The 26,130-nt window shown below is 39.0% G+C and overlaps 1 protein-coding gene across 2 annotated transcripts in view; it reads right to left on the reverse strand.

The window, feature by feature from the left end:
* Positions 1–313: 313 nt before the first annotated feature.
* Positions 314–26,130, reverse strand: part of LOC103026675 (growth/differentiation factor 11) — a 41,260-nt gene continuing 15,443 nt past the window's right edge. The window contains exons 2-3 of one of the 2 annotated variants that reach the window (XM_007239756.4): positions 11,042–11,415; positions 314–7,364 (exon numbers count right to left, since the gene is read on the reverse strand). In XM_007239756.4, coding sequence (XP_007239818.3) covers positions 6,987–7,364; positions 11,042–11,415 — 752 coding nt within the window. In that variant the 3' untranslated portion in view covers positions 314–6,986. Of the gene's footprint in view, positions 7,368–11,041; positions 11,416–26,130 lie in introns of both variants that reach the window. The other variant, XM_007239755.4, reaches the window with a different exon arrangement.

Consider the following 26,130-nt stretch of genomic DNA (forward strand, 5'->3'; position numbering starts at 1 on the left):
AAGTGCAACTATAATTGGTAAGCCAGTTTCATGCCATGAATACCACCTTTTGAACTGGTCCAAATCAGAATAGAAAATATCAGTCTCATTGCATTTTGGCACATATGACTACAAATGTTGAATTTTGGCCACTTTTACCTGCCCTGTGGACCAAGCCAGTTTGTCCTAATGATAAGTTAGATTTTTGTGCTCAGTTTAAGGCCATATGTTAGATTTCGGCAGCAGTAAAAGAGTAAACAGTATGTTATGTAGGCTAAATAAATGATTTATTGTAGAAAATAGACCAAACAAGAAAAAACTTGAAGAAACAAAAAACGATGAGCAAGTATTCATTTACACAAAATTCAAACTACAAATGTATAGATCATCTACATCAACATAAAGAGTAATGAGACAGCAGGAAGAACAGCAGGGAATTCTTTAGGAAGCGGAGAACCTGACCACAGAACACAGCGCAGTCTGAGTTTATTTACACTGAGATAAAACCCTCTTCTCTTCTGATAGAGCTGTGAGTGACAATATTTGTCAAAACGCACCAGTCCACGATTCTTTCAGTTTTGTGTGTTTTTCAGTCCTGGGTACACCAGCACCTCCCAACTGGCTGGACAAGAAACATCTGATGCCGAACCAGTCCAGATTTATGTCCCATTCAGCTGATTTCCACTGGGCCACTCAGCATGGCAGTAGATTCTTCAGTTCAGAACAGATTCAATCAACACAATTTTGCAAACAAATTTGTACATTTAATGAGATATTTTAACATGATAATCTATGCTTCAGAACCTTCTGTACCTTCTTGTCTGTTTTTCCTTTGGGACACTTTAATATTTTTTATGCACTTTCATGAAGATGAGGAAGCATTCAACCAACAAAGGAATAAAAAAAATCCCAACCAATTCAAAAATTACATTTTTCTCACAATTTTAAATGTTTTAAATTGCAAAAAGCCTTAGGCCCATCTTCTGTACCGTGAATCACTTAGCAGATTTCCAAACTGAACCTTTTGCACAGATCGACCACTAACAGGGATGTCTATTATCTCTTAAAACTTTGCTTCTGTTTGCCATCTGTGAGACGTCTCCATTAACAAACACTAAATGATACATTGTTGTACTTCTTATTATATATATCAAGTCAAGTCAAGTCAAGTAGTTTTATATAGTTTTTTATATATATAGTTTTTGGCATGCTACAAACAATGTGTGTATACTGCCACCTGCTGCTACCTATCATACTGCATTTCCCTTGTTTTAAAGTCTTTTTAAATTCTAAAGATTCTTCATTGGAGTAGTTGATTTGAATTTGATTGGTTCACCCAGTGGAAAAATAGACCAATCGGTCTCCCAGAATTCCCACACTGTGTTGTGCCAGATGGTGGGAGTTATAAAGGACCACTCAAGGGTTAAAACCAAGCAGGTGTTGCTGTGAGGTTTAGAGGTAGATTTCTCGTTCACGTTGCTGTGCTATACTTTTGTTATACACTGATCAAGTGTAACAATATGACCACCTACTTCTTTCTGCACATATTATCATATTTTCAGCTCCAATAATCATTTAGGATTGTATCTGTTTCTCTGCATCATGAATTATCCTCATTTCACCCTGTTCATCCATTGTAAGGACTGAACATGACCACCACAGAGTAGCTATAATTTAGATGGTGGGATATTCTCAGAAGTGTAGAATGTGCTGTAATCTACTCGAGGCTTCAAGTGGTTCGAATCCCATTCATGCAGCTCACAATCAGCTGCCAGAGCCCTTAGAAAGCACAATTGGCCTTTTTCTCTTTGTGTGGGTAGATGGCGCTCTTTCATCTCATCACTCCTAGGGTGATGTTGATCAGCACAAGGCGTATGTAAGCTGGTTTATCAGAACCGAGTCGCAGCGTTTTCCTTGGAGTGCGCTGTGATGCTAAATGGCTACGCTGCATCAGTAGCAGTTCAAAAAGAGGCGGAGTCTGACTTAACATGTCTTCATTCTCCTGTTGTTGTGGCATCTCTAGTGACAGGGAGAGTCCTAATGAGTGGGTTGGGGAATTGGCCTTGTGAACTGGAGAAAAATGGGATAAAAATTCAGGGTTCTTGCTTCATTTTAAAAGTTAAATTTAATGCTTTTAAAGACCTTTTTAAGACCTCAATAAATATATTTAAGGCCCAAAAACATAGTTATTATTATTACTTCTTAAGTAGAAAATAATCTATTGTATTAAAATTTTGAATTTATCAATTTTCTTTTTCAATTTTGTTCCATTGTGATGAAGAACATGTTAGAATGTTAGCTAGTTCACCGCAAATGTTAGCTAGCTCTCCGCTAACCCTAGTTTTCTCCCCGGTAACGTAGCTAACTCTCCGTTAATGTTAGTATGTTAGCTAGCTCACCGCTAATGTAAACTCAGCTAACCATAGTTCTTTCCCTGTTGAGGTTGCTAGCTCTCCGCTAATGTTAGCTAGCTCTATGCTAACTTTAGTTCTCTCCTCAGTAATGTTATCTAGCTTGCTGCGGATGTTAACTCCGCTAACCTTAGTTCTCTCTCCTGCAACGTTAGCTAGCTCTCCTCTAATGTTAGCTAGCTCTGCGCTAACTTTAGTTCTCTCCTCAGTAATGTTATCTAGCTTGCCGCTGATGTTAACTCTGCTAACCTTAGTTCTCTCTCCTGCAACGTTAGCTAGCTCTACACTAACCTTAGTTCTCTCCCCCGTAACGTTAGCTAGCTCTCCTCTAATGTTAGCTAGCTCTGCGCTAACTTTAGTTCTCTCCTCAGTAATGTTAGCTTGCTTGCCGCTGATGTAAACTCCGCTAACCTTAGATTTCTCCCCAGTAATGTTAGCTAGCTTGCGGCTAATGTAAGCTAGCTCTACGCTAATCTTAGTTTCCTAACCAGTAACTGGTCGCTAACGTTAGTATGTGCTTTCCCACTGGCATTAAACGCACCATCTTGAAATGTAATACTTACAGCAAATTTACAGTAAATTTAAGACATTTTAAGGACCAGTAGGAACCCTGAAATTAGAGAAAAAAAAGAAAACTGATCTACTCATACCAACCAGCACAACGCACACTAACACATCACCACTATGCCAGTGTTTCTGCAGTGTTGAGAATGACCCATCATCTAATGTGACCCATCATAATAGCTTTTCTCTGGTGGTCCTGTGGGGTCCTGACCATTAAAGAACAAGGTAAAAGGAAGATATTAATGTATGCAGAGAAACAGATACAGGACTACAGTCTGCAACTGTAGAGATACAAAGTGTCCTATATGATCCATGGCCATAGTGTTACCCAGGACCAGAGTATACAGTATTTTTTGTTATGTAAATGTTTGAGCTACAAACCAGATTGACACCTCAATTCCTGCTCTGTTACAGTGTTCATATATTCCCCACTTTGGTGACAGTATTAGCATTCATTGCATTGCATTTCCTTCCCATGTGACCACAGAAAAATGGTCAGGGCCTCAACCACAGCCCCAACCTTTCATTTTAAGGTCATTTAGCCAGTCAGTTTCTGGCTGGACAAAAAAAGGGCATTTATATTTCCTTTGGATTCCTATATCGTCCTGTGTCTCATTAATACAGTTCTCTGATAGGTTCTCCAGGCTGAATACGGTCAAAAGTCTGTTCTCCACTGCTGAAGAAAGTTCTTAGAGTGTTTTGGGAGGAACGGGGAACGCTGACAGGCCTCCGCTTCAGAAGACAGTAGAAAGAAACATCAGGAAAGAAGCTTAATGCTAATGAAAAACGTGACAGACAGCCGCTGTCCATCCACACAACGCGTCTCCATAAACTCACAACTCATTTTTTCTCCTTTTTTTCATTCTCTCATTCGTTACAATCCACGTACAAGCTCTTGTGCTCGCAAAGGTATAATACAAATACAGACAATAACATGACTCCTCTTGCCATTCCCATAGTGCAAAATTTATTGTTGGTAAGGTAGAGTGCCCAGAAAGGATCTTTTGTACCCCTTTTTTATCTTTTCTTTTTTTAAATTATATACATATATTATTTATATATAATGTCAGAAGGCTCCTCCTTTATCCAACAGCATAGTGCTTTCGTTTCCAACAAAGGGAGATTTTTCTTTGCTTAGACATCTGGTGAGATGAGACAAACGTTCCTAATCTATCTATCTATTTATCTATCTATCCATTTTTTTTTTTTTTAGGTTTTAAGCACTTTTAGAGTTCACCATACTGATAAAACAAGGCTTGTTGAAGTGTGTGAATGATATTTTGTAAAATAAACGAGATAAACCAAGACATTTGTCCTAAAAAGAAGTGTAGTCGAGTCAGTAGACACCCAGAAATGAAGGAAACAGCATTCTTATGATGTACATTGAGGGTGGGAGGAGCATAAATAACTACTCTGTAGTGAATTTTTTGGACATTGGCAAAATTTTGGATGTGGATTTGCAAAAAAGGCCAATGCTGTTTCTCAGAAGTTCCCCCTACCTTCTAGAAATATCTTTAGAAGCCTGGCTTTAGTGTCCCTTCAATTAGGCACAATTAGGTTGTGAATGTTGTGAATCTGAATTGTGTGATGTAGTGCAGGTAATGCCACAACAAGTCTGCTACAGGTTCCTTTTACAGTCCTCCTTACAGTTCTAGATCACAGCTGGGTTAGTGTTTACTATGTATCAGTTATGCAGATATGCTTTTACTTCCTTATTAGAGGTTCTTTATCTGTTTATTAATCTTGTATAGAGTTGAATCAGTTTTAAATGGGTTTCAGTTAAATATATATTACCTATGAATAAAACCCATAAATATGGGCAGTGACTCTTACAAGGCCAATTCTTGTTCACTGTACTTTAGACAGTAGCACAATGTATTACATTAAGGTTTATGGACTATTAACTAAATTGACTTTTTTAAGTAAATCCTTTGTGTTGTGTATGTGGTTTATAGTGAGGTCCAAAACATGTTTAAGTAAACTGAAAGACAATTTTTTATATGTTTCACATAATATTGGGGAAATATTAAAATGTTTTAGTGTCATTGATCCTGACTTGGAAATTTAGGTTTAGATTTTTTTGCTCAAACTGTAATGCTACAGGTATTTCAGTGTAGGTCCTTTAGACCTACCTCTTTGGACACCAAATTAGAATTAACATTTTATTTATTTTCTGAATATTTTGCTTTTAATTTGTTAATCAAAGTTAATCAATGTAAAACATTAGCAAAACAAATAACTTTGACTTTTATTTTTGTGTTTGTACGTTACACTAACACAATTGTTTTCTCAACCTCATTTAGAGGACTGAATAAGAAAGTTTTCCATCTGAACCAAACTGGATAGATTCAGGCAGTCCTGTTTGACCTTCAACTACATACAGTGTATGTGCACAGCTAACACCCACAGTACACTGAACAGAATACTTATAGTTAAAGACTAAAGTTTCACATTAAATCCTTACTGGAACATAGAAGCATAAAATTAATCAAAATCCAAACTTCACAACCTGCACTCAGCTCTCCTGTAGAGCTAAAGGCCCATCCGGGTTTCACAGTGGGCGGGGCAGAAGCTCAAAAGGTCAGGCTTCATGTGTTGAGTCAGTGCTGCGGTCAGAAGAACCGTCGTAACTCGATTGCTTGGGCAAACCCTTTTCCTGTTCTCATTTAACAGAACAGAAGAAAAAAAGCCCTTTCTTTTCTCTTTTCCGTCCTCTTCTTTTTTCTTTTAGTCTTTTTTACAAGATCACGAGTAAAAGGAAGATCAAAGCGGCCATGAAAGGGTGCCTGGACTCTCGGGAATCTCGCACTGGGGTGCTAGATGCGTTTGCAGAGAGGAGGGTGGGGGGGTGGTGATGATGGTGGTGGTCTACCCTAGAATGCTTTCGGCACTATCTTGTCCTTGTGTTTTGGCATCATTTTGTTTGTGGTTGTGGGGTATGTGTGGAAAATTGGAATATTTTGTAATCTGAAATATATTGATAGGGATGTTTTTTTCATGTTTAGAGAGGAAAAGCTTTCCATAATTATTGGGACAGTGAAGTGACTCTTTAGGCAATATCTCTTAGTAGTAAAAAAGTACTGGATCCTACTTTTTCTTTTTTAGTCAAGTTTTAGGACTAAATTAGCTCAATGTAAATCAGCCATAATATTGAAACTACATGCCTTACTATGAATTACTATGGTAATTACCCTTGTGCCACCAAAAGAGCTCTGTCCCATCGAAGCATGGACTCCAGGATTTCACAAAACTTATATAGGGCCAGAACTGAATTGATTCAAGGCCAATTTGCCATAACATTAAAACCACCTGCCTAATACTATGTATATCCAATACTGTGTAGATCCTGCTTGTACCACCCAAACAGACTTTTCAGTACCACTGAAGGTGTCCTATAATGTATGATCCATAAAGAGGTTCCTGCATGAGGTCCTCCCCATAAGCATCAATAAGCTTTGGGCATCCATGTTTGCTGGTTTACCTTACAAGTGGTTGACCTTTCTTGTAGCATTTTTGATAAGTTCTGACCACTGCATACAAGGAACACCCCCAAAAGATGTTAAAAAGACAATTCTGACTTTACTGTCCCAGTATTTATGGTGCTATAAAATGTTTGCTTCTCAGTATTGTGTTTTCCCTTTCTAGAGAAGGATAAAGAAGTATAAGGCTTAAAAATCTTATAATCTATTATATAACTATCAAACAAACAAACAAACAGCTTAAAAATCTAAAACATTAAAGATATACATTTTTGTCTCTTCTCCATTTGTTTCGTCTCGCTTTTCTCTCACCAGCTGGTCCTCACTCACCCTCTGAAAGCATTCATACGGATCTGTGCCGCTAGGCCTCAGTTTATACAGCTTTACAATGAATGATCTGTTATCTGTTGATCTACAGTGATGAACTAATGTGATGGCCTCCTTCAGGTGTCGTGTAGCTCTTCCAGGATACGAGGGACGAGGAAATAAAACAGGAGATACTCCATGACGCAGGTGGGACAATGCTGAGCCTGAATGAGTTCTGCCTTTTTGTTTAAGAGCATCCGCAGCGGTCCACCACCATGCCGGGAATCTTGCCGTGGATGATCTGCTGCTTGTCATTGAAGTAGAGCATGTTTATGGGAGACATCTTGGTGGGGGTGCAGCATGGACCCGCCGAGCCTCTGGGATTGGCGTGCTGGACCAGGTGAGTGTGCGGGTACTTCTGCATGAACATGTACTCACACTGGCCCGAGCAGTAGTTGGCTTTGTAGCGCTTGGGTGCGATGATCCAGTCCCACCCGAAAGCCTCAAAGTCCACTGTGAGTGGGTAGCGGCAGCAGCGGGACTCGGTGGAGTGCTCGTCGCAGTCCAGGCCCAGGTTCCGCCGCGAGCGCTTGGTGGTCTCGAGAACTTTCACCTCTAAGAACGGCTGCTGGAGATCAAGGGTGAGGGAAGAAGGAGAGGGAGGGGAGAGAAAAATAGGGAGATGAAAGAGTGATGAGGGTGAGATTTCTTATAATTTATACTGAATTAAATGGATAAAACAAAATGATATATGTATTTATCTTCATACTAGTTGGGTGTGAAACCTGTCTGAATCAAATGTTTTTTTATACACTGCCTTCTGTCTAGAACACTGTTTTAGTTCGGGGAAGATTTGAGGTCTAAAATACAGTAATGGCAAAATGTATTGGCACCCAGAAAAGGAAGTATTTTTCCCAGAGAATTATTAAAATTACACATTTTGTCATACATATGTTTATTTTCATTGTGTGTATTAAAGCAACATAATTTTTTTAATGGCACCCTCAACAATATTTGGTAGCACACCCTATGGACTATTCTGCATTGAAACCTTTCATTAATTTTAACAGTAAAAAAAGTTATTTACCTACAATCTTCTAACAGTGCCAATAATTTTGTCTGACCCATTTTTAGAGTTTTGAATGAAATCATTTTTATCTCTGTTTTTTTGTGTTGTTCCAACACACACACAAACACTCACTTAAAACAGTGAGTCATCAAAATTATAAGAAAATGAAGGGATTTGTTGGTTGCATTTGATGGTGTTATGCAGCAAAACAGTCCCCAAAGAAAAGTTTTTTAACAGATTTTCCAATTTTTTAAAATCTGTTTAAATATCAGAAGACATATGTAGGTTTACTGGTGGGTTTGAATAGAAAATGAAATATATTTATTTGTATTGTTTTCTGTGCAGCCACATGAAAATGTAGCTGATAAGACAATGCTAAAGATTAAGCACTGGAGCTAAGAGACCAATGTAGCTAAGAATAATTAAAAGAATAAACAATATGGCTTATACATTATCGTAAGGCAATTTAAGTTTTTTATAGGCACTTTTGGCTTTAAAGTCAATGTATTTTTCTTTTTTCATTTAAACAAAAGAAAGAAAGCTTATTTAAAGAATGTATTGTCACTGGGACACAAAACAGCAACTTTACTGGAGTAAAAAACATTTTTTTTTTGGGGGGGGGGGGCACATTTCTATTTCTATGTCTATTCATCATGAAATCTGAATATGGTACAAAAAAAAAACAACTGCCAGATTCAAAAATGTAAATCTACGGTTTATACACCTTTTTTTAGCATTAGGCAACAGCTGCATGCACCACTCTGAGCTAACAGTCTAATGTAGTTAACAAGTGATCCAACAGTCAGCAGTTAGCACAGTAATAACTGCACGCCTAAATCTTCACACAGTCTGAGTGAGTGTGTGGTGAATTAGCTGCACCATAGCACCATCGTAATTGTTTGCAGAGAGCATCATGCTAACTGTCAAGGTAGTAGCTATTGTTTTAAAAGCTGGATTTAATCTGTTTATCTACAATTTAAGCCTAATTAGCATCACCATCTCAAGTAAAGAGAAACAGCTAGAGAGGCAAACTTCACACACGAAACATGAACAGTTAATTTGTTTACTTCAATATTTCTGAAGCAAAAATCTGATACCAAAGACATCAAAATGATTTAGAGCAAGTGTATATTCTTTTTTAATCCATTTACATTGAGTTAAAACTAATAAATGAAGCCTGATGTTCCTGGGGGTAAACAAGCTTAAAGGAGAACTCCTGTGTAAAATAGAATTTGGGAGTATTAAAATGTGCTAAAAAGTACTTGCCTTTGTTAAATAGCCCACCTTCACTCTCCCGCAGCTTTCTGAGATCCAATATATTGTGCACTTTGCCCAAATAGGGGCATGGGCTATTCGGAAGTGGGCTTTTCAACAAAGATAAGTATTTTATTTTTTTATCACGTTTTAATACACCCAAAGTCCATTTCACACCCGAGTTCTCCTATAAACTTGGTAAACCCGTGTGAGTATAAACTGAGCCAACAACTCAACCCGCACCCACTGACAAATACAGCGAGACACAGCCACGTCAGATATGAATAATCAGACTTAGATTATACTCAGGGCCTCCCGTTAGAGCTGCGACTGCTAATTAAAATGTAAGGAGCCCTTTCAGGCCTGTAGTGAGTTGTGAGGAGCTGTCAGAATTTGAAAAGCTGACCTTCTACAGGCCATACTTGACCTTTGCCTTCCTTTTTTTATCCTAACCTTGACCACAGCGCACCTAGTAATTCTCCAGAGATTTTAAATCCAGTGTCTTCACGTTTCATTGTTCTCCATAAAGCCCCGATCTCGTTCTTGTGGCAAAGCAGCTGGACGCAAGCAAGAGTTTAGCGCAGCTCTCCGGTGGGGGGAACAAACCGAGGGGCCACTGAGGTCAGATCCTGTCAGCTTGTACTCTGCTTTCTTTGTTGCATGAAGAGAAAGAGCGAAGCCGGAGCGCTCCGGGGGGAGTTTCATTCTTTCTCTGCGTTTTATGTTGTTTTTTGTACTCTCACTAAAGACTCTCTGATCTGTGTTTTTTTCCTCTTGCTGTGCAGAAGGACGGCCTGTTTCTGACGTGTGGGGAAACAGACTTGCCCTTTGGACGACCAACAATAGACTGTGGTATGTAAGAACATACCTGTCAACACTCATGTTTTTACCCACAAGTATCCTTATTTATTCTGACATCATTTCTGCTCCTCAAGGCAGGTTTTCTAAGAAAATACAGAAATTCTACTTTCACTTCAAAACTTATCTTAAATCTGCACTTTCAAAAACACTTTCAAAAACGCAAGTATTTTTAATATGCATTGTTTGTTAGAATATAATTTTAGACATTTTAGATTGATTGTGCTTTATTCTATTTTCATAAGAAAAATAAATATATGATACACAATACAAATAAAGCCCTTTTATTAACAATCTAAACCCGGCCGCCAACTTCATGTTATGGTTTTTTGGTTTTATATCCATAATGGTATGGTAATGCGAAAATGGTAGCACATCTGAAAATACTGTATATTTTTTTGAGGGACTGTCTTTTGCCAAACAACATCCTGCAGCATGTATTTCTCCAGCATGAATTGATTTACAGATTCAAAACACAGATTTAAAACCCAAAAACTTCAAAACCTTCACTTTAAAGCACTTTTTATACATTTTAACCAGTTTCTGGGATGGTGTTTGGTTACGTTAAAAAAAATAAAATTTTTATGTTGTTGTTTTTTTTGTTACATTTTTAATAAACTTTTGATGATGTTCTAAAATTATTTGGGCATTTCAACAATTAATTTAGCTATTTTCATAAACAATGACGCTATTCAAATGTAATCAAGAATTCCATTTCCACCCTATCATTTTGAGATATTTTAAGGGGACTAAAGAAACTTCTTACTTATCTAAAGTTTAAGCTGTCCACCCTGTTGTGGTAAAATATTGCAGTAATTAAAATGTTTTTAGAAAATCTAAATGTATCTTTGAAGCTGAACAAGGTCACCAAGTCTAGATCAACAATTACATTCCAAATTTCATTGAAAATAAAAAGTGATTAAGCTAGAAAAGATGATTCACAGCTTAATCAGAAATAGTTCTGTGTAGTCTGTAGTCTTATGAAAAATATTAATAGTCAAAAAGTATTAAAAATTAGTTTTTTTAGGTTTGAAGGCCAAAAGGCTTAGTATTTTGATATTGACCCTTGGGTGATTGATAAGCATCAGCAGTGTTTGGTTAGCAGGTCTAAGGGTCCTTACCAGCCCTTCCTCTCCCGGTCGCAGAGAGGTCACGGCCAGGTCGTTGCCGCTTTCGTCGAAGGCGTTAATGTCGATGCCCCAGTTGGTGTGCGGCTGTTTGAACCAGTTCTGCAGGACGTGCTTGAAGTCGATGCTCTGCCAGTAGCCGGACCTGGAGTTCAGCTCGATCTTCAGCGAGCGGATCCGGATGTGCCGGCTGCCCTGGTCGGTGACGGGTTTGAGTCGGAGGATCTGCAGGTAGACGGTGGAGGTCTGCTGCAGGGGCCGAAGGTACACCCACAGCTGGGCTTTCAGAACCTTGGTGAACATCAGCTTAGGACTGAACTTAAAGAAACAGCAGCTGGGCTTCCCATCCACCTGCACGATGGGTTCCGCTGTGGAGAGACAAAGAACAAAGAGAGAACTTAAAGCAACAGCCTGTAAGTTTGGGGGATTTAGAGATCTCTCTGGTGAGAATGTGTAATTGCACAGAGCATGTGGCAGAGTATCTTTTATGCAGCTTAATGTAAATAATTTTCTGTGTAACATTATGTATTTCTGGGTATAATACTGTCCTTGTCTGAGTTCTTTGTATTAATTTATGAAATACTGTCAAAATATTGGGCAATAACATCCCATGAACCTACCAGACCACTCTTTTTAGAATCTATATTTTAGACACTGCAGGGATATTTGTGACAGGACACTGATACCATTAATTACAATTTTGTCTTCCCACTCAGGAATGCTACTGCTTTCAGTAAAAAAAGAAAAAACAGGGACTACTGCTTTAATTATTATATGTTTAAAAGTATCCAAAACATATGACCGATTATATTATCCGCATAGAAAAGCAGAATCATATTAACATAAAAAGAATACATTAGTTAAAGTAATGTGTTGGGATTTTTCAAGACAAATTCTGACTTTTCTTCCATTTCACACAAAATTTACTGTTATGTTAATATATCAATGTCAGAAAAATGCTTAATGCAAGGCTAATCATTGATTAGATATCAGTACCTGACCTCACGAATGCTCTTGTGTGGCTGAATGGAATCAAATCCTCCTTACAGCAATGTTCAACATCTATTGTAAAGCCTTACCATAGGAGTAAAAGTTCAGACTAAAGGAAAATGTGACACAACTGAATTATACCCTAGTTTTTGTGTCGACAGATAAAATTTCCATTTTTGTCCAATAATTGATTAATTAAGGCAAATATTTTAAATTATGTATATTATGTTGCCCTAAATCAGAGTAAATATTTTAAAAATCAAGCCAACCATCACATCAACTCACTGTGCAAAAGGGCAGTTACAGTCAGCAGAAGATCCAAAGAATCTCCAAAGATGGACAAAACCTGAACTCTTCAGCACCTTGGACAGTGGCTTTCACCATCTGGACGGTCAGATCCAGCGCATACAATCATCTTCACTGACAAGAAGAACCTCGACACACTTTCTCAAACCAGCATTTAATCTCAAAATCACTCACAATCACCAATATTACAGATGATGTCATCAGCACAAGTGATAGGCCGACGCTTTCGCAATTCTTCTAGGCTATGCCACCCCATCGGTTCCCACCTTTCACAGTGTGTGGTCATAAAGAGTCATGAAGGTGATCTGCTGATTGGCATGGCTGGTATGGCGAATGTCCAGATTATGAAGCTGAGAGCAGCGTAATCAGCACAGTGTTGTGTTGTGTGATGCAGAGCGGATTTGGCCGAAGAACAAACTGACCTGCTTAGTTGTGAATAGCTGGCAGGAGAACGGCAGGAGCCTCGTTTTACATACTTAGACCAATGCTGGTAAATAGTATTATAATAAAGATGATAAAAATATATTTTATTTGTACATACAGTACTATTAAAAAGAAAAGGTGTCTTTTCCAGCACTTTGTAACTCATGCCAAGTCACATATAAGTCAAGTCACATTATAAATCTAATGTAAACACACTCAAGACACATTGAAACAGATACAAATCCAATCTCAAATCACTTTAAGAGGTGGTCAGAGAAACATTTGAGACACATGCTGTTAGTAGCAGGGTAGCAGTGTGTCTCTACAAGAGACATTCACCAACCAGAACCCTTCCCAGTACAACTCAAACCCCTCCCCCTGCAGAGAGTCTGCAGAAGCTGTTGCCTTGAAGAAACACATGACGGCATGTAAAACCAAAAACTGCATGTTGTGAGTGCTAGAATTTAGACAGATCTATGCCAGATCCCCTTTGGTCTTCATTACATTCACTTTGCCATTAATAAGCTACACTCTCTAGTGCACTATTCCAACAGGACAATGCTCGTCCACATACTGCTATCGTCTCTGATTGAAAATATGTGGGATGCTTTTTAAACACACTATTAACACTCTACCACTAAAGCAAAACCTGCTGAAAATATGTGTGTTTATGTGTGTTTCTCAAATATTCTCTGTGTGAGAATATTTGAGCTGCATGGGATGGATTATCACAGGACACCAATAAAAACTCCACCAATCTAAGCCAAGTCAACAGACAATGGACAAGCGTAAGAATTTGACACAGTAAACTATAATACCTGTGGTGCAAAAAGTGCTTCAAAAGTGTTATTGCTTACTGAATGAGCACCAATACAGAGCAGCCAATCAGAATAGAGATCATTTACATATATCAACCCTAAAAGCACAGTAACAGGAACTGACTGTTTAAATCAGACTTTAAACTGCAGAATGGTGTTGAATTAGATTAGACAGGTGGTGGTCACTGTGAGAGAGGAGGGCACGCCTGAGGCAGAACATCCTGAGTGTGCAGGAGAGGCTGACTACTACTGACTTCATGTTCCAGGTACCAAACAAGGTTACTTAACCCATTCTAGACCAGTATCACTGGTATTATTATCACAAACAAATATGTTTTTTTTTTAAATAGCAGCCTCACAATAAAAAAAATAATACTTACAGTGAAAATAACAGTGGTGGATATATAAAGGATCTCTTGCTAATGTCTAGGTGCCAGATAACAGAACACAGAAATTGACTGAAATCTGACTACCACCACCATGCTTTAAGATGCTTAAACACTGCACACGGTATGCTGCGCTGCTTTCTGCTCTGCTGGACGCTGGCCAGTTGTGGGTGGGGTGTCCTGCTGCCGGCGCAGAGCGTCACCTGCTGATAATAGGCGTTTTTTTAAAATGCGTCACCCCTGCAATCAGTGTTTTGTAGTTTTGAGTAGTTACAGCCTCTGTCAGAATAAAGCTCCGATTCTGGTCTTCTTCCTGTTATCTATATATGAGTGTAGGGAAGTGTTGTGCAGCTCAGTGTTTCACTAATCGTTAATATCAGTCGCTCTCTTGTGTTTCGCCATATACCAGTCAGCACAAATAAATGCACTATATTGACAAAAGTATTGGGACACCCTGGAATCAGGATTTCCTGCGTTAACACACTCCCTCCACTTCTGAAAACATGCAGGACAGGGTGCCCCCCAGAACTCGGGTTTAGAAACACTGCTCTAGCCTGCTCTGGCATTGGGCATAGTGTCAATAGGTAAATAGTTTTTTTCTATGAATATACCATTTTTTTTATGAATATATATGCTCCAGAGAGTAATATTCTAATGGCAGTCTCTACGGGAACTAGACAAATAAGTGTGTGTTCATTTCCACATCTGTGTCAGCAATGTGTGCACCTTAAAGTACCTAAATGGGTGTCCACAAACATTTAGACACATTGCTTACATATAAATTATTTAAACCAAAAATATTATATTTTTTCATTCTCCCTTTCTCCTTATACTCTACCAAACCCCTTATAGCTCAGAAATTCTTATAGACCTTGTTTGGTACTATGTTTTTACTTCCATACATCATGGTATGGAAGGAGCATGCATTATGAGTTACACTGATCTTAAACATGTAGACAGTCATGCAGTACCATAAATGGACACCAGGGATGTGTAAAATCCATGCGGTCCTCGTTGACTGAAGCTCCCATCTGTTCCCCAAGATAACAAAAATGAGGGGCTCAGTATCTGAAGAAGCTTCGTAACTCTTTTTAAAATATTTTGTAATTTTCACAAGATCAAAAACGCTGAATTTTCTCTTTTGTGTAAATGTTTCGTAGATATAAAAGCACTGTAAAGTCGAGTGTATTCCAGCTCTATTGTGTCTGACAGGGAAAAGTGTGCCTCTCCCACTTTACATAAACTATAGGGACCTGTCAATCAAGCCCAAATCTGAGGTAGCTCTGGCAACCCGCGAGGGCTTCCTGTGTCAGGAGGTCATCTGGAGACCTGGGTCCAGTTAAGAAATGGGATTAAGGGTCAGCACTGCCAGCCCTTTACATCCCTGGTGCTGCAGGGAAGGGTCAGGCTTAATAGCCAAATTGAGTTTGAAGGTCAAGGTCAGCCCTATGGCAATGGTAATATCCAGAGGCAGCGGCAGCAGGGGGTCAGCGAGGGCGCTCGGCCCCGGCCCCTCCATGCTGGGGGCCCACAAGCATAAGTAAAACGTAAATAAATAAACGCAAAAAGAAAGAACACTGTAGCGAGTCTTATTATGAAGAAATCAGAGAGTAGTTTAAGGGAGATGGTGGTGGGATCCGAAAGGGTAGGACATGGAATTTGACTGGAATAGATGTGATTCTAAATCGTAAGCGTATGCCTTTATATAACCAGTGGATGTGACCTGTTAAACAGTGAGAATTTATTTATATTTGAAGATTACTGTTCAATTCTTACAAAAACAAATGGTTTCATCAAACTTTTGAAGACGAAGTGCAAATAAAATGAATTATTATTAATATATATTTACAGTATATCTTACAAAATTTACACTTTCACCTGAAGCGTGCATCCTAGAACTGTCACGAAAACTATTTTGGTTTATTTTATATACTGCCTCAGACATAACTGTGATAAACAATATTATTCTCATTTTTAAACCATTTTATGCCACTAATAAAAATAATATCAAAACAGCACAGGAAAAGTAATCAAAGTCATCAGTTTTTAAACAAAGTACATTTTAAAAAGACTGTTCAGAAAACACAGTTCCACTTCTCCACAGCTCCTGGCATTGAACAGGTTCATGTTTGTTAATCTGCTCCAGGTGGTCTTAAACTATTGGTAATACTTCTCTACAGGGAATAGATAAGAATTGTGTACATTTGCCCATCTGTGTTAGCTGTGGCTGAATGCGTCATTAGAAAGCGTGTTTACTAACATGAATTGAGTCTCCTGGTAGGTAGGGCTTCCAACTGGTCTTTTCCAGCAGGACTGGAAAAGCCCACACATGCTCGCCCACACACAGTATTTCAGAGGAATGTTTCAGCCAGATTTTAGCACTTCCTTGTCCTGCACCTATAAAGCTTCTTTCCATTACAACAAACTTCTTGGTGCCTTTTTTTTTCAGTAAGCGTAACTGATGTACCACAACAGACCCTCCACACAACATGGTCCTCCCTGTTTCTGGAGCTTCTACCCAAACCCAAGAACTGTTTACAGGCAGGAAAACAGGGCCGCATTTCTCTTTCAGCCGGCCCAGCGTTACCTCAGAGTGTTGTAATCAAATTAACGGGGCAGCATAAGGGGGACATGAATTTAATGAGGTAAAGATAGAATATCCATTATCTGGCTTGAGTGGAAAGTTGAGCAGGAGCCAAGTGAGTGAGCGGGAAGGTCCTCCAGCTCTGCTTCGCAGGTCCAGTCATTAGCGAGTGTAAATTATACAGTGTCTCACGCTGGAGAGACAATATGGCAATGTTCCTCACTCCGGGTCGCCGAGGTCACGGCAATTAACGTCCGTGTTGTCGTAATGTTTATGTGCTGGAAATAAAACACTGAGTGGTTCTGCGCTGCGCCTTCACCACAGACACACCGGATGTTGTTCACATCAAGTTAGAGACCATACAGTATGTTCAAATACAGTGATGTCAGTAACGTGTTACTCTAATCAAATTTTTTTCAGTAATGAGTAATCTAACATGTTACTAATTCCAATCCAGTAATCAGATTAAAGTTACATCATCCAACTCACTATGTGTTACTTCATTGTCATTTTCCTTGTATTTTCTTCATTGTCATTTTCCTTGCAGGCTACAATTAATGCTCAGTACTCACTTTAACCCAGCTTCTGATCATCTTTCCAAAACCAAAAAAGAACCAAAGTTTGGGTTTTATTACCCCAGAACAAGTGTAAGGAAAAGTTTAACTGGTTCTACGAAGCTACAGTGGAAACTTGCTCCCCTGAGCATCGCAACTACCGCTGAGAGGCAGTTATCAGGATAAAATAACACAGTCCTCCCTTTGTTTCTGGAACTTACAAAAGATGCTGTCTGCCTCAAAAAAGGCTAACAAGCTAACAGGGCTAAACTAGCACTTGGGCTAAACACACACACACAAACACACTCATATATATACTTATAAATCTCTCCACCTCACACATACACACTCACACACACACACTCACACAGCAAGCCCCACTCCCTCTCCACCTCACACACACACACTCAAACATTGAGTTTGTACCAGTTAAAGATTATTAACACTGTGCTGACGACAAAGTGCTACCTAGCTTCAAAACACAACGTCAAATATGAAGAAACATGTGGAGTCTCATTAGCACACTTGCAGAACAAATCCCAAATGTGGAGCGAAGCTTTCAGTAAAGAGAGTTTTGGCAAAACTGTTATTTTCAGTGGACAGAGTTGCGGTTGTTGTTGGCAGCTGCTGAAAGTACCGGTAACTTGAAAGAAACTTAAAATAACTTACTTTTAAAATCAACTAATCTACAAAGTAAACATTTTTTTAAGGAGTAATCAGCAATCAGATTATTTTTTCAAACTAACTGTGCCACCAACTGTCCACATATTAGTGGCCACCCTTTTTTAATGAATAATTAAATTCACAGCTACTTTAAGTAGCTTCCATTTCTGAAACAGATTTGCAATTGCACAAACACACAGCTTTCTAGTGTAGTATTAAGAATTATTTTCACTACAATAGGACTCTTTGCCCTTTAACTGTGAGTAGTGGAACTGTGTTCTCTGGAATGATGAAGCTCCAACCAATACTTCTGTATGGGATGAGATAGGGAGTTGGGATTAGATGAGATGAGGTGGTGTGGTGAGCATCCATCATACTGATGGCACAAACTGCAGGTGTCTCAATACTTTTGTCCATATAGTGTTCTTATAGTGTCCATATTTATCACATTAAAATAATCAACTATCAATGAATGGTAATAAAAACAATGTGAAAACATACCAGTAACGCATACCAGGAACGCATAATGTGGTCACTTGTCTGTTCACACAACAATTCTTGCCAGATGCTGCCAGTCACGATCACTACCGCACACTGCCCTCGCTGTCCACTGTGGGAGGTAATGCTTTCTTTGATGTGCATACATGACACAGTGAATTGAGAAATATTAAACACCTGAAATGAAATATACTATCAGACCCTTCTTCAACTTACATAATTAACATTGCCTTGCCATGAGTATGCTAGCCAGTGGACAACCTCACAAGATAAAACCTTACAACCCCTACATGTATGGGGGTACCCAAACCATCCCCTGTGGTAACACCTTATGACCAACTTATGTACTGCTGTTCCATGACTTTTGCATGCCCCAATTAAAATAGCCAATTTTAATACTGTACAGAGCCATTTGGTGGGTGTTGAGTTTTTTTTTATTAATGGAAACACCAAAAATGTTTAAACATTGATGTAACAAGTGAAAACAACTTATTTTTGTGCAATGCACGACATTTTTGTGGGGAGTTTTGATTGTTTACATGCTGGTGTACCTCAGCAGTGGGTTTTAGGATCAATTCTATTGTACAATTGTTTTTTTTGTATGTGATGATTCTGGTGATTAGTTTGCATTTTTGCAGAGAAGCGAATAACAGAAGTGCTTTAAATCCAGTCTGAATTAGTGATTTCCAGTAAGTACTCTGATCTACACAACCACCAGCACCAACTGAGAACAGAGGAGACAGAGTGTTTTCTGATCTGAATCTGCCGAGCAATTGCACACTCTAAATTACACTGACCCCTGCCAAGCGCCCTGAGCACTGGCCACGTCTCACACACACACACACACACACACACACACACACACACACACACACTGCTGCCTGTCTATTTAGATCACGCACACACACACCAGCAGTGAGATGGGTTTAATCCTTAAAGACCCCCTCCTTTGAATGGAAACGAGGTGCTGTGGGTCAGTTTTAGCGTTCTCCTCGTCCTTTCGATGGGCTTCCAGTTTTTCATGAGAGTGTGAAACAAATAATTTTAACAGTCAAAAACATTGAAAAACATTATGATAATATAAAATATTATAATATTATTTAATATTATAACTTTATTTAACTTGTTTTACGTTGTCCAGTGAATGCATTTTATTTACACTGACAAATATTAAAATATATACCTGAAAGACATACATTCAAATATTTGTGCAATCAATTATTTTAAATTGCACCCATTACTGACACAGTCTAGTCCCTGTGGTGAGAAAAAGTATTGCAAATAGAATAGAATTCTCTAGAGCACAAAAACAAACATAGAACTATTGGCCTTAGCTTTTGTTGCTGAATGCAATTTTTAATTAGTCTTATAATACTTCTACAATAATTTTAAACCTAGAAAAGCTATATATTTAACACTAAATTAAAGTTGATTACCCTTGCCCAAGTATGAATTTCTGCATTAAAAGCATAAAATTGTAAATAAAAAAAATGTGTTTCTCAGAGGGGTGAGATCAAACAGCCTAACAGGGGAGAAACGTTTCGTACTCTTGCAAGTTTTCATCAATGTTTTCAAGCATATTGTTTTTCTGGGGAGAAAGCCCCGCCTCTTTCAGTTCCACATCAGTCACCATGGGATAAAACCGGTGACAAACACGCTAACTGAAAAACTCATGATAAGATGGATGTTGTCTGTCATGTGACACAGGGCCAGCTGTACCAACACAACAGTACAACATAAAGCAACAAAGCGCAAAAGAACGCAACGCCACACAGAATTACATTAAACACAAGACAACACAACTCTACTCAATGCAAAGCAACACAGCACTGCACAGGACAGTGCAGCTCAACTCAGCTTTACACAATGCATCACAAAAAAAGCACAGCAAAACGCAACACATTCACCAACATAACACAGCACAAAACAACACAGAACAGTACAAAAGAGCACAATAAAAAAACTCACAACATTGTAACACCACACATCAGAGTACAGCACAACACAAACTCTGTTTACCACAAATCAACACAGCACAGCAAAATGCAAAGCAATGCAACCCCACACACCTTTGCACAACACAGCTCTGCAGAGGGAAGTGAGCCCAACTCAACTCAATGCAACACAACAACACACAACAAAGTGCAGCACAACCTAACTTAACTCAACTTATTACAACACAACTCAATGCAACACAACACACAATAAAGTGCAGCACAACCTAACTTAGCTGAGCTTAATAGAATACAACTCAATGCACCACAACACACAATAAAGTGCAGCACAACCTAACTTAGCTGAGCTTAATAGAATACAACTCAATGCACCACAACACACAATAAAGTGCAGCACAACCCAACTTAGCTCAACTTATTACAACACAACTCAATGCAACACAACAGCACACCACACAGCACTGAACACAACAAAATTAAACGCAACAAAATACAGTACAGCATAGCGCAGCACAGATAACTTAAATAAACTGAACTAAACTGAACTCAATACAACACAACACAAAATCACATAGCAAAGAACAACACAATGCAGTTCAACAGCAGACAAAAGCAACACAATGCAGCATAACACAGTGCAAAACAGAACAGCACAGCAAAGTTCTTTGGCAACTCTCTGTTACATAAAAATGCTTCTATGTGGTATGGGCTAGCTGGAGGGGAATTAAAGCCCTCAGCACTGAGCTGTGGGGCAGTGGAACTGTGTTCTCTGGAATGATGGAGCTCCTCCCAATACTTTTGATAGGATGAGCTGTGGAGTTGGGGGTGAGGTATGGTTTTGATCAGACATTCTGACCTCTCTAATGAACTGCCACTTGCAGTCAGTCCTCACAGCAATGCTCCAAACTGTTACTCCAACAAAAGGATGGATGATACACTTCTTTTTAATACCTCTAATGTGAGAAGAAACAATGAATAGGCAAGTGTCCCAATACTTTTGTCCAGATAGTGTATCAGCCTTAAGAAGACTCGTTCAAATCTGCATAGAGAATTTAAATGTATTATTTTGAAACTCTTCTGTAGAGTCGTGCTGTACACCATCAACCACCACATGCAAATGCGACAGATGATAATGTACAAGCGATGTCAAATTGGAGATAGATGGTGGATGAATGGAAGAGGAAAACAAATTTTCTCCAAACAAAAAAGCCATTGAGCAGAAAACGGTCATCTGGTCCGTGCTGAAAAAGGCCGAAGCTCATAATGGTATAGCAGGCCAAAAAAAAGAAAAAAAAGAAAAAAAGAAAAAAAAGAAAAAAAGAAAAAGGGGCGGGACTCTATTTGCATATGTATCTATATTTTCTTAATGGGAAATGCAAATGTGGTATTTTGGTGGAAGTGCGTGTTGGAGAACTGGAGCTCGGAATAAATGTGACTCTAGGGTATCCCCGCGCACCTCTGGAAATTAATCATTCTGACACGTTCACGACCCCTCTAATAAGACAGGGGCCACAGTGCGCACCCCCCAACTTCACCACCACCATCCCGGGCTTGGGCCGCCCCTGCTCCCTCTTTGTTTGGCCCCCCGGTCCCAGGAGGAGTGGGGGAGGATGTGGGAAACAGGGGGAAGGGGCTGGTTGGGAGTGAGCCCCCCTCATTCATAGCGCTCCTGAGGGAACCCCGGGCCGGGCACAAGACTCCGATCGGCCGGGCCGCCCCCCCAGGAGGAACAAAAGCTCGGCCCGTATGCTCCCTGTAACACAGGTCTCTTTCTGATCCGGTGAGCCGTGGACAAGCCGTCCAGTTTCAGGATACAAACCACCACCTCCTACACCCTGAGGGTCTTCAGGGGGGCTAACACTTCTGCACCTCAATCTTAAAACTGCAGAACTTACCCTGCTGCTATTTTATTAAACGCAAGAATCCTAAAGGCATGAATGTCGGGCCGATTCTTGGTTCCTCACTTTCTCTCTAAACCAGCAATATCACTGATATTAATATTAGTTTTATAGTACTTTTTAATAAAGAAGTGGATATTCCAAGTATGCACTGGGCAGCAATTTGACATCCGGAAGATGTTGGAATGTTAAATTTTATCCAGACATAAACAAACAACGTTGAACACACACTGAATTTATTTTAGCTAAAATAGAAATTAGGTTGACATGAAAACCCAAGGTTGTACAGATGATGAAGCATAAACTCTCTAATCCCAGCAGGACCCTGCATCAACTTGACATCAGAAAGACGTTGGACTCTTGAGATTTAGTTAAAATTGAAAATCAAGTTGACATCAAAAACCAATGTGGCACAGACATTACAATTTATTTAAGAAAAAAGGGATATCGGATTAATGCCAAAACAACATTGTGCAGCTGTCAATTTTTTTTTTGAAAACAAGAACTGGGTTTATGTCAAAGCCCAATATTTACACTCACTGAGTCCATTCATGCTGAAGTTATATTGATTGTTTTTCACTACAGAACTGCTTTGCTAATAAGGCATAAAACGGGGCTCATATCTCATGTAAAAACAGCAATCCTAAAGACAGTAGCAAGAAAACAAAAAAGGACAGGAATTAAAAATAAACAACTTATATTCACTAATACTGAGAAATAAGCCCTTTAAAAGAGTGATACCATGAATGTGTCTTAGGCCATGCAGTACAATGCTAAGAGCTTAGCTTCCATGTAATTTGGTGGATAAGCCTGTAGTCAATGTCTTTCAGGATATAATATAGGCATGCACATGTATGCATGCTCTCCGCCTACACACAGTCATGATGATTTCTTACATCAGCATGACGTGGAATAAATGCAACCATATATTAAGCTCACACGGGGTTAAAGTCCATTAGATAGAGTGACAGTGTGCGGGGGGGAAGGCGGGCTGTAATACTGCACAGCTTGACTCTGTGACGAGGGAGCGGATCTATTATTTAACATACAAGCTCTGAAAAGCTGCCTAAATGTATTGTTAAATGGGCTTTATGCATTTATACACGTCTAAATTCGCTATGGATTACTGCGTTCAAGGTTATTACATCATTATATCTCACTGTAGTCATGCTGTTTCTGATGTCACCAGTATGGGAACAACTATTCTTCAGGATGGTATTAAAACTGCATTTAAAAAGTTTGCATTGTGTGCACATTACAAAAGGATTTTTTTTTATTTCGATTTTTACTCATAACATAAAGGTTCACATTGGTGAGGGTGAGTGACACATATATGTCCTGCATGCAAAAAATTCAAATAACCTGCACGTGAACAAACCCAGTGCATCATAAATACCAATTTATGGCTGAATTCCAAATAGCTCCCTGCTCCCTGGTGCACTCTGTGAGGCCTGGAACCAAATGTAGTGTCAGAAGTCAGTGTTCAAACTTCGCAGCGAGCAGAACTGTACTTATTTATTCCCATCCAGCAAAGGCAGACTAGAGTATAGTGGAGTCAAATGTAATTTGTTTGTGTTCACTGTATGCATGTCTTTCTCTCCCACTCACTCTCGTGCTGCATGTCCCGTCCTCACTTGCCAACTAAGCTCACTGGCCAATCAGGATGCTCTAATTTTCACTATGTGTGTGTCTTCTTCGCTCGCCCCCTTTTTTTTCTCTCTCTCTCACTTTATCAAATATTAACGACAGGTTGACAATGAAATTCCGTGTTGACAATTTTTTTATAGTCAACATTGTCGATTACATCAGCCAATCATTGCAGCCCTACTTATCAAAAGCAATGAGCCCCAATTCGCGTATGCCTCCTTCCGTACATATGAAATCAATCCTAGGCATCACTACATGCTCAGAGAAAAAAGCAACAGCTCCTTCCCTTTAATCCATCAACCATCAGACACTAGGGCTGCAACGATTAGTCGAAGTAATCAAGAACGTCTATGTGGAATTAAATTGTCGCCGCGTTGTGTGATTGAGCAAGTGAGAAAGAAAGTACATGTGAGAAAAAAGGGGCGAGCGAGCAAGACACACATGCACATAGCGAGAAATAGAGCATCCTGATTGGACTCTTCTTATTCTTAGCTGGCCAGTGAGGTTTCAGTGTGGGTGGGACTTGCAGTGCAAGGAAGACGTGCATACAACTTAACACAAACAAATTAAATCTGACTCCACAATATTCTAGTCTGCCTTTGCTGGATGGGGTTAAATGACAAAAGTTTGTTTCCTATAATATACTTTGTAATTTTTAAGTTAAAATATCTATGTCAAACTTTAAAAATGTACTGCACAATCGGTCTAGAGCCCTAAACGTTTAACAGTCAATGTGCAGTAAAATATGCATTAGATCAAAAGCCTCACCAGTAGAAAGTACAAATAGAGGCCATGACAAAAAAATAATCCTGACTAACGGACTAAAATACTACTACTAAAATGCTAGTAAAATAGTCATTAGTTGCATCACAATGGTACTGATGAGGGAGGGGAGAGAGTGGCACCTACTGTACCCACTCAGAGGGCATGACCAATGGAGCTGCTCATGGAGAAGCAGCATGATTTGGTTTTCAATGCAGCGTAACTCAGATCATAATGTCAGTGCCTCAGTCTTTTGAACCACTCAGAGCAGCGGCTTCTTTAACCCATCTATAAAATAAACATACACAAACACCAAACATACAGTGACCATGCATTTCCAGAGTATTATGTAACCATTTCTGAGGTACATGAGGAGCAGTTATGGTTTTCACCAAACTGAGGCACAAAAGCCCAACAGTGGAAGCTTCCTGAACAGGGGAATTTAACTCACAACACTGTCAGTGCACTGCTGAGCCTCTACTGCCCATAATGTAAGGCTATGACTATTCCCTTTACTAAATAACTTTTTATAGAAATTTTAAGAGAGAAATATTTTACCTAACACTCACCAATTCACCATTGAGTTGATCTTTATTTAGATAGATGGATCCCTGGATAACCTTTCCTGCCAGGTCCGGATTCAGATGATGCCCCACTATAATGCACATGTTTAAGTTTGCAAAGTGGACCCCAGAGCCTCAACCTTGCACTACAGTGGACTAAATTTAAATGGCAATCTGTGTCCAAATAAATAATTCATGAAATAAATTAATCTTTATTCATGTCTTTAGGTGTTTTTGTGTGATGACATGAATAAAGATGAATTTATTTCATCTTTATTTTGCTGGAAATGACTGACAGTGAGTGAAGGCATATTGAGTGACCTTTCCACTCTCCTTGTCCTATTCCCTTATTCCCTTTTCTTCATTACCTCATTCACGCTCGTATGGGATGGTGTATACTTGGCAGGAATTGCTTCATCTCCTTTATGTCAGATAATAATTATAGGCCTTACTGGTCCTGACTGCTCGTGAATGGACTGGTCCACATGGAATTCCCAGTGATATGGCTATCCAGAGCTGCACAGGGGACAACAATAAAAGGTGACAAATAGCATTCATATGCAGAATATGGCTATTTATAAACCTCTCGCTTTGAACGAATTGATACTGGAAAAAAGTAACACTGAAATACATATATTTTTTAAATAAATATAGCTATTTAAAAAATAATAATTTCACAGATTCTCATGTTATTATATTAATAATGCCCTCCATGTACAAGATTTGAGTAAAATAAATGATATTGGGATCTATGCATGCTATGTTTTACTGATTACTTAAAATAAATATTTATTGCATTGTTACAGATTATCTGGAAGATCTGTCATGTAGATATTAAATGCATTTTGAATTTTGGTAGCATCTGCAGTGATTATGCCAAATTATTATTTTAAACAGCTGCACCACTGGGAATTCCAATGAGAGTAAAAGATTGATAATATATGACACTGTTACCTAAATCAGAACACAGACTGCCAATATACAGCTCTGGAAAAAAATAAGAGACAAAATGATTAGTTTCTTTGATTTTACAAAA

Source organism: Astyanax mexicanus, chromosome 24 (assembly GCF_023375975.1).
Source record: "Astyanax mexicanus isolate ESR-SI-001 chromosome 24, AstMex3_surface, whole genome shotgun sequence".
Lineage (NCBI taxonomy): Eukaryota > Metazoa > Chordata > Actinopteri > Characiformes > Acestrorhamphidae > Astyanax > Astyanax mexicanus.